This window comes from Sarcophilus harrisii, chromosome 1 (assembly GCF_902635505.1).
Source record: "Sarcophilus harrisii chromosome 1, mSarHar1.11, whole genome shotgun sequence".
In the NCBI taxonomy this organism is placed as follows: domain Eukaryota; kingdom Metazoa; phylum Chordata; class Mammalia; order Dasyuromorphia; family Dasyuridae; genus Sarcophilus; species Sarcophilus harrisii.
In genome coordinates this window covers 105499799-105514186 of record NC_045426.1, presented here as the reverse complement: position 1 = coordinate 105514186, position 14388 = coordinate 105499799, and the positions used below count along the sequence as shown (strand labels likewise).

Genomic DNA, 14388 nt, shown 5'->3' with positions numbered 1-14388 from the left:
CAAATAAGCAGATTTGATTTGAACCTCTGACTATAGTTTGCTATACTCTACTCTAGTCAACAAGCATTCTTAATCAACTTGATTTTTTTCTGTACGGATTGTTAGATTGAATTATTTCAAATGGTTCATTATTTTTGAGCATTTTTACTATGCATTGAATATCCTTTTTTAAAATTGGCATGTATGTTTGTTGACCATATCTATCTTTGTTTTTAATGCCTTGCTTGATATTAATATCTGAGTATTTAAGACATTTATTCCTGTCATTGTTATTAAGAAATTGTGTGTGATTATGTAAAATATGCATGGCAAATATCTTGTTGAAGGAGCTTTTATGACTTGTTTTGCTTTTTTTGCTAGAACAAAATTCATTTTTATATTCAATAAACACAATGGAATATTATATATTCTCTGCCTTTTAAATGACATTTATGTGACCAGAAAGATGTATTATTTTTTATCCTATTATTTTCAAGTGTCTAGCTTTTTCTTTCTTGTATTTTCTCTAAGGATATTTTTGGTCTAAGTGCAGATGATTTTTAAAAACAGTTTGCAGAACTGAAAATGTATGGTTATAGTTTAGTAATTATTACTGCCCAATTATATTTAGTTGCAATTCTGTATTTGATGGGTTATTTTCTCCATTTTGTAATATCTTCCCCTCTTTTAGGGAGATTTAGAATCAGTTACTCACTGCCCTCATAATCTTTCTTTGGTGTCATTTCTGTTTTTATGTGAAGGACAGAGAAATTAAATACTTATTGGGCTACATTGAAGTCTGTAACACTCCAGGATGCATCCCCAGTCAGATTAAAATGTAATTGGGAAATATTTAAAAAATAAAAATACAATGTTAATATATGTTTTTAAGACACTTTTAAGACAGAGATCCATATATATATGGATGATTTTCTTTCTATTTGAGCTTCACAATTCTGATGTAGCTTCTTGAGATTTTGATGTTAGAATTCAAATATAGGGAAACTGAAATCCCAAAATTATTAAAGAAGAGTTTGTTATAGACGTGTTGACTGATTTTTACCCCCATTTTTTCAACTTTAATTTTCATCTTTAAATGCTTTGGGGGTAGTTTCAGTTGGTTGTCATACAGAAGTCTTATGCAAATTCATTTTTGTTACTATCTTATGATGCAGATGAGTTCATATGCTCTTTTGAATTTTTTTTTCTTTTTTTGCTGAGGCAGTTGGGGTTAAGTGACTTGCTCAGGGTCACACAGCTAGTAAGTATTTCTGAGACCAGATTTGAACCAAGAAAGATCCTTCTGACTTCAGGACTTGGGCTCTACCCACTGTGCCACCTAAATCCCCCTATATTGAAATTTCAAATGTTTGAAAGCAAGAATTGAGCATTTCAAGTCTTTTCAAAGCCCTTTGTTATGCTGTTGATTGCTCTGTACTTCTTGAATGAAGAGAAGAAATGATGATTGTTTATATCACTGTCTTTTCTTTTATTCATTTACCATTTGAATAAAATCTTTCTCAAAATATGTCAGTTTGGAAGTATATTAGGTGCACAATATATTTTCTTCTCATTCTTATATGTTTTTCTATTTTCCTGTTGATATTGAACTTTGCCTTTAATATGTCAATGGAAAAAATTTACATTGCTGTCTGATTTGGAAATGGGTCCCACGTCAGCAATCTATTATTTCTTCTGTATTGAAATAGTCATTTTCCTTTTTGTGTATAATATTATTCATTGTTCACCATTCCCAGAATCTTTTGAAATTCTGTTCAGCATTTAACATGATTTATCCTCAAGAAATTTTGGTATAGTCTATGTACCTCTTTTATTTTATAATCCTGAGTCATATTTTCCAATTATATTTGCCATCTTCCACTGTATTTACCTTTGTATTGGTAGTAAAAGCATTAAAATATATTTTGATTTAATTTGGTGTTTTATTGGCTTCTGCATAGATTATTATTATTATTTTTGTTATAGCTTTTTATTGATAGAACATATGCATGGGTAATTTTTACAACATTGTCCCTTGAACTTACTTCTGTACCAATTTTTCCTTTCCCTCCCTCTATCCCCTCCCCTAGATAGCAGGCAGTCTCATACATGTTAAACATGTTAAAGTATATCTTAGATACAATATATGTGTGTAGATCCATATGTCTCTTGTTGCACAAGAAAAAATTGGTTTCAGAAGGTAAAAATAACCTGGGAAGAAAAACAAAAATGCAAGTAATCCACATTCATTTGCCAGTGTTCCTTCTCTGGGTGTAGCTGATTCTGTCCATTATAGATCAATTGGAACTGAATTGGATGTTCTCTTTGTCGAAGATATCCACTTCCATCAGAATATATCCTCATACAGTATTGTTGTTGAAGTGTATAATGATCTCCTAGTTCTGTTCATTTCACTCGGCATCCGTTCATGTAAGTCTCTCCAAGCCTCTCTGTATTCTTCCTGCTGGTCATTTCTTACAGAACAATATAATATTCCATAACATTCATATACCCCAATTTACCCAACCATTCTCCAATTGATGGGCATCCATTCATTTTCCAGTTTCTAGCCACTACAAACAGGGCTGCCACAAACAATTTATTTTGGCACATATAGGTCCCTTTCCCTTATTTAGTATCTCTTTGGGATATAAGCCCTGTGGAAAGACTACTGGGTCAAAGGTTTGATAACTTTTTGAGCATAATTCCAAATCTGGGTAGATTATTTACCATTTCTCGTTTTTCTGTAGTTGAGTTTAAGTGCATGTTACACTTAAAACATTGTAATTCTTTTTGTTCATGCTTATGAAGTAACTTTTATGTTTTTTTTTTTCATTTAGACATATAAACTTACCTTCATTTGACTTATTGTAAAGAAACTCTAGATCATAATTTCATATATTGTTTTATTTACAGTGAAAATGGTAATCTGTTACTGGGGGCCCATACTCGGAAAAAAAAAAAAAAGCTAAATAACCTGTCAGCTGATTGCTATTATGACATAGTCTTCAAGAACCTAATGTCATCTCTACTATCAAAGATGATATTCCAGTTTTATAAAGTTTCCTACTGGAACCCTGTTTGCTACAGTGTTAAATTTATGGATTAGTTTGGCTAAGAACGTTGAATATTCTTCCTGTTGTTGTTATTCCTTTGTCTATATTAAAAACTGCTTTTAGATAGATTTCTAAAAGTTCTTTTGTGTATTAGATTATTTTTGTGTAGTTAAATCTTGTTAATTCAATTGTCATTTCTTTTAGAAATTTATACATTTTTTTATTTTTAAATGTTTTTATTGGTCTTTAGTTTTTCATGTCATCATAGTTTTCCTTCAGTATCCTGTTGTCTCTCCCTCCCAGAGAGCTGCCTCATATGATATATAGCATTTTTAAAAAAAACAATAATTTTTCCTTTTTTTTTAAAGAGGCACACAACTCACCATTATATTGAAAAATTATAATAATTTCTGATTTACAGTACCACTAGTCCTTGCAACCTCTGTGAAGGGTTGGCTTGGGAGCATTCTTTTTTATCTCTTATTTTGAGTCCATATTAATAAATTTATTTATTTATAATTTATAAATATTATAAATCATAATATTTATAATTTAAAAATTTCAAAATATACTTTTGATTGTGTGTTAATGTGTGTGTTTATGTGTGTGTTATTTGTTGAAGTAATTGTATATATTTTTTTTTGCCTCTACACACTTCACTAAGTATTAATTCATATAGATTCTTCATGGTTCTCCATATTCATCACATTTCTTATAGTATTCAAGTACCACAATTTGTTTTGCCATTCCCCAATTGATAAGTATTTATTTCATTTCTAATCCTTTCTGCTACAAAAAGTGCTGCTTAGTTGGTTATATATTAGAACTTTCTTCTTATCAGTGGTTTTCTTGATACACTTTATTTTGACAAAAAAAAAAATTCCCCATAAACTTGCTTATTCTCCAGTATTACCATCAAAACAAGACATGCAGTAAAAAAAAAAGAAAGCCTTATGAAGTAAACATCTGTTTAAGGCGATGGTATCAAAAATGGAATTTGTATTTCTGTAACCTAAAATATAGGAATGATAAACTCCTGGTCAAGAACATGGGAGACAAGAGTGGCACACTTTACATTCTAATTCTCAGGCCTTTTCTACTTCAGCTGTAGCAGAATCCTCCAGATTTCTTTATCTCTATGATTCCTCTGATTTTTCAGTTCATTTTTAGGTATCTTATCTTCTTTAAGTGGGTTGCTTAAGCATAGGGGTTATTTTTCTTTTTGCTTATTTTGGCATTCCAAGGGCTTAGCACAGTGCCTGGAACTTAATAAGTGCTTTATCTACCTACCTACGTAATTATGTAATTAACTAAAAAGTATTGACTGAAGTCAGAAGAGATGGGTTCCCATCTTATACACTTAGTTGTTATGTCACCTTGGTGAAATAGTTTTAATCTCCTTGGCTATTTTATATTAACAAATAATGAGGCAGGCTTCTGAGGTTCCTTCAAGCTCTGTATATCTAATTTGGTGACCTAATAAAAGGTGATAAGACTATATTTACCTGAAGTCTTAAGAAATCAAACCCAAATGTTAAATTGGAAAAGAAGAATATGAAACTGCTTATGTGTATTCCTCAAATAATGTACTGTACAGTCTGTAGTGTAACTTCTACAATTATAGTATAGAAAAGAAGGAGGCTTATTTGCTTATTTGCATTGCCGAAATCCATGATTAGACCATGGCTGTAAAATGTTATTCAAAAGAAGATTAAATAAAATGGAGTGGAGCTAGAATATAAAACATTGTATAGCCAATATACTCATACCAGATAATAAGGGAACCAGCTAGGGAAAGCATAGTGAAGAATATTTGTATAAAGACCAATGGAAGTAGAAACAGAAGTAATATTGATAGTATTGGAATGTGTTACAGACCACCTGGACAGAAAGAAGAAATAGATGAACAATTCAAGGAATATATCCCAAGCCAGGCATGGAGGCATAAAATGGTAGGGGGATTTTAATTATCTGGACATCTGTTGGAGCTTTCTCTCTGCCAAAGTAGAATAGCTAAGCTTTCTCTCTGCCAAAGTAGAATAGCTAACAATTTCATGATTTTACATAACGCTAATTCCACCCTTTAAAAAGTAAAGCAACCAACAAACAGGAATTCTATTCTGGATGATTACTTGGAAAAAAATTACCATGTCATGTTGCAATTTGTATTAATGAAGTGGAGGAAGTCAGCTAAGATTGGTCGTAATCCCTCAAAAATAGCATTCTGTAGCTATAAAGAATAGAAACTCTTGTGAGCAGGGGAAAAAAAGGAATTGTTGCAATTAACTATCTGTGTGATGGCAAAAGTCATGTAACCCAACTTGCTCAACTGAATGGATGCAATCTCAGATAACAGAAGATGGCTACAAGAGAATTGTGCTGTTTTGTGAGAATAGTGTTAGAAATGCAAAAAAAGCTAATATGAGGAAAAAAACTTTTAAAGTCTGTTCAGAAAAGAGAGAAAGTCTGTGATTGTTATGTGGGATGCAAAAGATGATAAATGCCGAGGGATGGAAGGCAGGGCCATGATATTCCTATTTTGCTTCTTTCTCTCTTTTTTTTTTTCTGCCAATGAGAAGGCTTTCTGACTTCAGAGGAAGACAGTTGCAACAGACAATTTATATTTGTGTTAATTAGGAAGATAAATCAAGAAACAGAGCACTTAGTTGCTCTTGATCAATTCAAGTCCCTTGGCCCAAATGAACCACATTTTCAAATACCGAGAGCTCTGGCATTTGTAGTGCTGAATTGTACTGCTAGTAATCTTTCAGAGATAATAAAGTATGAAAGGAATCGGAGGACAAAAATTCTGAATTTTCAAAAAAAGGGAAATGCATGGACCATGGACCTGGGAGCTCTACTTTAATTAGTGGGAAAGTTCCAGAATTAATGGGATAGTTATAGAATATCTAAAATAGAAGTGGCAGTACAGAGCCAACATAGATTCTTTTAGAATGAGTTATTTTAGATTAATATTATTTCTTTTTCTTTTGTTTTAGATAGTTACTAAAGTTTTGGTAGGTCATGGGAAGATAATAGATGCAATTTAAGTTCTTCATTACTATTCTTGTGGACATGATGGAGAGATATGGGTGAGGTGATAATACTAGTTGGATTTAAAATGGTTGAATGACCAAATCCAAAAAATTTTCATTAAGATTAATTATTACCATTTGTATCCCAGATCTAGAAACAATTAAAACTATATATAATATCATAACTAATAGTGTATCTAACTTTTAACTTTCAAATCTTCACATTTCCTAACTGAAAGGAAAAAAAGTATGTTTTAACATTAGACAGCTAGTGTTGGTCAGGGTCAGTGATCCTAATGCCATTTGAGAAGAAAAGCTAGTTATTGGCTCTTGACATATCGTAAAAGAGCTATGGGAGGAAGCTGCAGAGATTATCATATACTTCATTGAGTTGCTGGAAAGTTATGTTGTCATTCAGTTTTGACTAACAATCTAAAGTACAAGCTAAAACTAAATCTGTAAGGACGGGCATGAGGATTTTGCTGGAGTGATGTTTATTGATAAGAAATAGCCCCTATGATCTAAACTAGAAGTAGCACTGGACAGTTGGCAGCATCGCTTCAGGTATTTCTCTTCAATGTGGTATGCCTTTTTTTCCTTTTCCCCTTTATTTGGAAGACCAGCTGTGATGATTTGTCCAGGTTGAGCTTCCAACCCCAAGCTTCCAGTGGTCATCACTTCTCCCAGGGCCTCTTTGTTCCTGGTACACTGCCTTTATCATTCCGGCTGGTCTGTGGATCCACTTCACTCAAGCCACTTGTGGAGATTAGCAGCATGTTTGGGACTCTAGATAGTATTGCTTCTTAGTTTTCCTAGCACTGAGAACAGTACCTTGTACCGACTAACTCCTTTGCCACAAATTTGTTGATTATAATAGTTGGTGTTTTTCATATTCAACAAATAACTGACTGAACAGCCTCCCTAATCTGTGAAATTAACTGAAATGAATGCCACCTCAGAGTCAGTCTCTGCAGATACTTCATCACATTTCTAATTTAAACCTTGGAGATGATTGAACTTCTCCATAATTGGTATTTCTGATGTTTGAAAACTAGCAAATGACTGCCTCCTGTTCATTTAATCTCTATGACTCAGAACTGTTTTCTGCCTGGGTTAAAGCTCTTTTCCTTTGCTACCTTTCCCCATGCCCTTATTCTTACTCATCCTTATCTTTCTCTGTCTTCCTTTTCCACTATTCCTTCTGTTGCTCTGGCACAGCCCCAGCCTTGAATTCCCTTTCATTCTAAAGCATATCTCATCCTATGATGCTCATTAAAACCTAGGATGAGATATGCTCTAGAATGAAAGGATATTTGGGATAATCATCTTACAAAGGCTGACTATTCTTTTCTGACACATAGTATCAGGAGGAACAATTGGCATAGTTCCCATTCCTTTTAAACTCTATGCTTTTACTACCTCTACTTACTATCTTTCTCCTTTAAAGTTCACTCCAACCTATCTAGATATTTGTCTCTATTATTTATTGAATTGCTAATTGCTCCTCTGTTCAAGTATATAGCTCATAACCTTTCCCCCAACCACTCCATGTTGAACACATGGCCTCTGTTTCCAGAATACTCCAACTAAGCTTAGGAGTCATCATAAGCTAGGACCTCCTTACCCCCATCATCATGTCTGAATCAAATTACTTTGGGTGGCAGATTTTCTTGTTATGGCTCTAGTTTAATTTCAAGAAAAACTTTTAGAGTTTATTAAAAATGTGGAGAATTGACCAAACTGATGATTTGAAATAATTGAATGCCAAAAGTTCAATGGGATACATGTGACTGAAGTAAAAACTTAAGAGTATTTGAATACTCTTCACTGTGTGGGAGATGAAGGGCTACAAAATGTATATAAAGTTTTAGTTCTTATGCCCAAAATGCTATAAAGATATGCATATCCTTTGATCCAGCAGCCTCACTACTGGGTCTATATCCCAAAGAGATAATAAAAATGGGGAAAAGATCCATATGTGCAAAAATGGTTGTAGTACTTCTTTTGTAGTAGTAAAGAACTGGAAATTGAGTGGATGCCCATCATTGGGGAATAGCTAAATAAATTATGGTGTATGAACGTAATGGGATATTATTGTCTTTTAAGAAATGATGAACAGTTTGATTTCAGAAAAGCCTGTTAAGACCCACATGAGCTGATGCTGAATGAAATAAACAGAATCAGGAATACATTGTACACCATAACAAGGTTATGTGATGATCAACTGTGATGAATTTGACTCTTCCCAACAATGCAGTGATTCAAGGCAATTCTAGTAAACTTGGGATGGAAAATGCAAGTTGCATCTAGGGAGAGAACTGAATGTGAATCAAAGCATAGTATTTTCCCCTTTTTGTTTGTTTTTCCTCATGATTTTGCCCCCATTTTGGTATGATTTTTCTTGTACAAAGTGACAAATATGGACATATGTTTAAAATGATTGAACATATTTATTCTGTATCAGATTGCTGTCTTGGGAACAGTGGAGATGAGGCGGGAAGAAGAAAAATTTAGAACATAGTTTTATAAAAATGAATGTTGAAAACTATCTTTACATGTATTTGGAAAAATAAAATCCTATTAAAATAAAGTTTCAATTCTTTGAAAGAGGAAGATGAATATGATTTGAAGAACAACTGAGAAAAATTACTGGAGATGATCAAGAACTGTGCCCACATTTGGATGGTAGAGAAAGCCCTGAAGATCATCTGTTTCAATGCAGAAAATGAAAAACATTACCATTAAAATATTTGTTATGTATTTAAAGCCTACTTATAGAATAGCTTGTAGAGAAACTGCAGTGATGTTGATCTTGTGATGAAATTGAAGTGCTGATGAACAATGTTTTACACCCAGCTTAAGAAAAACTGTTATGTAAAATTACTCAGCTAAGTATCCATAAAGTATTCTTTCTCTTTTTTTTTCTTTTTCCTTAAGAAAATGTGAATATTCATCCTGGATTTACCTAAAAAGTGAGGGGATCCATAGGTGGAGTTTCTCTTAGACACATATGATGGAGAATTGAAGCTATGTTGGTTGGCCCTGATTCCAAGATACAACTGATTGTCATTATTAGCATATTCTGTATTTGAGAATTTGCCTACTTGCTCAAAATTTGTAACCCTCAAAATAAGTATTCAAAGAAATTTTTTGGTCATTTATGGACATGTGCAATGAATTGAAAAATTTGATTTGTTTGGCATACATGTTTCCAGATGACCTTGAACAAGGCACTGCTCTGCCTTCTTGTGGCAGTTCTCATACTGTTAACAAGTGGTTTTTTTTTTTTTTAATGTCTGTTAAATGTTATATTTTTTTCATATTTGGAGGGATTATTTTGCTATTTAAAATCGTCACCAAGCATAATATTGAAGTTTTTGTGGGTATTCCTTAGTGAAAGAAGACTTCATGTGCCTTATAGAGAAAATAAATGTTAGATATATTTTTGTCAGACATAACTTATAGTGCTGTTGGTTGTAAATTGAATGTTAATGAATAAACAAAATAATGCATCTAGAGAAAGGAAGAGTAGATTTGCCAGTATGTGTGTGAAGTTTTGCTAGAAAGTGCTAAAGTTAAAGTTAAATAGAGGGTGGCAGGAACCTAACCCTCAGGAACATTGGTTGGGTATCTGTTAACTCTATATTTATGGTAACTTTATAAACATATCTACTGATGAGGATTGACTATAGAAGAAATAGAAGGCATGGTTCAGAGGGTAAAATTTCAGAGGGTAAATATAAGGAGAGAGAAGTAAAGTTGAGGGCTTCTTCTTTGCTACTAAAAATAGGAATTACAAAGACTGAAATCAATACATTATTTTTCCTCTCTCCAAATATTTTGGTATTATGACTATATGATCCTATGCATATATTCAATGGGTAATGTTTATATTTCTGATTTTGATGTTTGTCATTTTTCACCTATTTTGTACCTATTTTACAATTACTGGTCAGTAATCAAAGAGAAGTATTCTTAGGATTTCTTAGAGCTTTTCTTAGACAAAAAAAATTGCTGTCCCCCCAATCCAGTATTTTGTCTCCTGTTTATTCCCTTGGAAAGCTTCACTACTTACCTTCTTCTAACTCTAAATTCTTAGACTCCTCCAACACTTATCTCTGATACCACCTCCTATGGCAAGATTTTTCTGATATCAATAATATCATCAGGTTTCTCTTGACCACTACTCCTCTGTGTATGTATATCTTCCCCTATTTTAAAAGTTTTTTGATGGCATGGATTGTCTTAGTTTCATATATTTACATTCCAACTCCAAGCCTGACATGTAATGTCTAATATGTGCCTTTTATTCATTCATATCTATCACTTCTATATTATTTAATTTTTTTGTTCTGAACTTAAGAAATACTAAACAAAATAAACATATGTACATTATGGAATAGGAGAGGATTTTACTTGAAACTGTCAATCTATTATGTAGAGCTTACTTTTCTCTTAAAATATATAATAAATTTAACATGTAACTCTCAAACAATCCTGTTTGCTTGTTAATCCTTTTGGTCTGTCTTCTGTATTTTTCTCTTTGGGGGGAGAAGAATACAGAGAGATATTTTATTCTTAATCCTTCTATTCCATTTCATCTCCCTCTCCAATTGAATAAAAAGAAAACCCAGCCTTAATAATAAATGTGCATCATTGCGAAAACAAATGTTCATGTTGGTCACAATTCCAAATATATATCTTGTACCTTGAGTGCATTACTATTCTCTCAGGAGGGAAGCACTGTTCATCCCTGGTTCTCTGGAATTGTAGTTGATTACTACTGATCAGCATTTTTAGGAGTGTTCATGTTCTTGTATAAATTGTTTTTCTGGTTCTTTTCATTTCATTCTACATATTTTCCCCCCAAGTATTCTTGGTCCATCTCTTTTGTTATTTCTTACAGCATGATATTACTTATAACATTCATATATCACAATTGTTTAACCATACCCTAATTGATGAACACCAGCTCAGCTTCCAGTTCTTTGCAACCACAAATTGAGCAATAATAACAAATGCTTTTGTACTTAAGTATTTTTCTCTTTATTTATCTCTTTAAGATGTAAGCTTGGTATATAATTGAACTAAAGGGCATATAGTTTAGTGATTTTGGGGGGCATAGGTCCAAATTGCTTTTCAAAATGACAGTCTCTTTTCCCACAGCCCTCCAATGTTAGTCATTTTACTAATTTTCTTTCCTAGCCTAATGGATATATGAGGTATGAGTTTACATTTCTGTGATTATTAGTGATTTGAAGCACTTAAAAAATATGGTTGTTGATAGCTTGGATTTCTTCCTAGAAAAGACTTCTAATATTATTGGATAGTTTATCTTTCAAGGAATAGCTTTTGTTCTTATAAATCAGCTCTTTGTATAACTTGGAAATGAGACCCAGATTGGAGAATGCTGCAAAGCTTCTACCACTTATCCATTTTCTTTCTAATTTTGACTACATTGGTTTTATGTGCAAAAACTTTTAAATTTTATGTAATTAAAATTGTTCATTTTATTTTCTGTTATCCTCTCTATCCCTTCTTTGGTCATGGACCATTTCTCTATCCATCGTTTTTCAAAAGGTGATTTCTTAATTTGCTTTTTGAATTATTATATGACTTTTGTTTAATTCATATCTGTATATGAGATATCTTGGTATATAATATGAAATATTAGTGTATACCTAATTTCATTCATTCCTGTCATTCTATCAACCAAACATTTAACTTATAAATAAATTAAATATCTATAAAGAAAATACAGAACAATTGGAAAAGTGTACTAATAGCAGAAAAAATTAAGTAAAACCACCTTTAAGAGATAGTTCTTGAGTTAAGGCAGCTAGGGATTCAAAAGTAGAGTTGAAGAAATATATCATAGGCATATGTAAAAATGGCATTTCATCTGTGAGCACCCAACAAATTGGCCAATTTAACTGGAATAGATTGTGAGTAAGGATTGGGAAAATAGACTAGTGCTTTATTTTTGTCTTTCTTTTTATTTTTACTGCATAGGATTGTACCCAAATTTGGGAACTATTTAATATAAATGTGTGCTGATTGATTTTATTAGAGTTGATTTGTAATGGTCTTTAACTTGCAACTAGTAAGGCTTATATTATATTCAGGTAGCAAAAGGGGAAATAGTTTGCTCTGATTTATTAGGCAGTAGCACTTGATATCATTACTTGACTATAAAAGAATTTCCTTTTTTCTTTCTGTGACAATTGGGGTTAAGTGACTTGCCCAGGGTCACACAGTTAGGAAGTGTTAAGTGTCTGAGACCAGATTTGAAGTCAGGTCCTCCTGACTTCAGGGCCAGTGCTTTATGCACTGCCATCTAGCTGCCCCTTCTTTCATTTCTTAACATGATTTTAAGGATATTCTCAGAGTATTAAGATATGGATTGATTTAATTTAGAGGCTTTTATTGATTTTTTGAAATAGAATTTCTGCACCTTCTCATCCCTTGTAACAATTGTTGGCACACAAATTGTAAAGTATCTTCTTGGTGATCTTTTTGCAAATGTTTGTCATAAGCTCTGCAATAATAAGTTAAGGGGTTGCCTTTTGTTACTATAGTAACATCATATTTTTCTTTGTTTTATTTTTAAACCATTATATTCTGATGCCCCAAATTGAGAATCTGCTGCAAAATCTGAAATCGCTCAAATCTAGATTACACAAATACACGTATATGTACACATATTTGCATACATATACACATGTCCATATATACTCAATCAATTATTATTAGCATATGTCTCATACATTTTGGGGATGATTTTCATAAAATTTTAAATTCTAAAGTGGATTTCCTCTTCTAAATAGTATATTTTCACCTGCCTTTTCATCATGAGGATGTTTAAAATATGTAGACTATAATATCAATAGCAGGACAATAGGACAGTAAATCTTTTGGACACAAAATCATACAAGAAATTCAAAGCTGTCTGTAAATTTCTTTCTGTTTATCTGTGCCATTTTACTCTTTTAATTAGTAAGGATGGAGAGTATTTATATGTGAATTTTTCAGTTCTATTAACTTTTTACTTTATTTGAACTTGGCCAACTATGACAATTATTCAGTTTTGCAGAAGCTTCTAAGCTAATGTTGTCTATCCATCAAAAATAATTTGGAGGTCTAACCAATACCACCAAATCTATTTTATTTATAACCTCAGGCATAGTACAAACATATAATAACATAAGGGGAGGTACTATTTCTTTAAAATCTTTCATTTCAGTGTATAGAATCCTTTTTATTAAAAAAAAAAAGAAAGGTAACTTTAAATGCCTTTGGCATGAAAACATGATATATAGTACATCTGTCAGTTCTGTTAAGGGTGTATAATAGCCATTGACAAAAGTATATTTGAAAAACCTGCTTTGACACTTTACTTTTTCAGATTAGAAAGAGAGTGTTTCTCTAAAAACAAGAAACTAAATGAAGAGATCGAGGAACAGAAGAAAGTAATTATGGACCTCTCAAAGAGACTTCAGAGTAATGAAAAAAGTTTCAGTGAATTACAGGAAGAACTAGCAATGGTAAGGATAAAAAAAAAAAATACCCTTTGGTACTTACTTTATTGGGTCAGAAGTTGATGTGTTCTAGAGTTTTTTAATGCCATAAGCTAAAGAGTTTTATGAAAATAACTTTGCTGCATACTGGGATAAAGTTTCAAAATGGTTATCGTGGATGTGCTAGCTTAAGTCACATTAATTAATTAATATTATAAATCTCACTAATTTGGGTTCCTTTTGTGTTCAAGTAGCAAAGGACTAGTATGAAATAGTGAAATGTCCTAAGGCATGGGATTTTTTTTTTCAGTTATAGGATAGTTTTTATCTTATTCCACAAGAAATAAAAACAGTTAATACTTTTTAATTGTGTGACTCTAGGCAAGTCACTTAACCCCATTTGCCTCAGCAAAAAAAAGAAAAAAGAAAGAAAGAAATTTAAAAAAGGTTGTTGAATCACATAAATAAATATAGAAAACATAGAAAAGATTACCTGCCCATAAACAATCAGTACAATTCACCTTCCTTTTTGGTAAATCCTACTCCTTACCAGGATCCCTTTCTATCCTATGTTTTGACATCAGTCTCCTTAGTATTGCTCCTCTTGGGAGCAAAGGCCATAATCTTTATCTCTCATTGGAAGGCATTCTGTTCAGCAAATTTCAAATCTCTCATTGGAAGGCTAAGTTTCTGAATTCTTGAACTTGGGGAATCACATATTTCAGGGGCTCCTAGAAAATTTTGGTATATCCCATGTAGAAGAAGTACTTAAAATTTTTGTCCAGATCCAAAATAGACAAG

At 32.3% G+C, this 14388-nt stretch overlaps 1 protein-coding gene across 7 annotated transcripts in view; it reads left to right on the top strand.

The window, feature by feature from the left end:
• CCDC171 (coiled-coil domain containing 171) overlaps window positions 1–14388 on the top strand; it is a 418598-nt gene that overhangs the window by 128458 nt on the left and 275752 nt on the right. For all 7 annotated transcript variants that reach the window (XM_031961543.1, XM_031961537.1, XM_023497955.2 and 4 more), the window contains one exon: window positions 13476–13614. In XM_031961543.1, the coding sequence (XP_031817403.1) occupies window positions 13476–13614 (139 nt within the window). The remainder of the gene's footprint in view (window positions 1–13475; window positions 13615–14388) is intronic.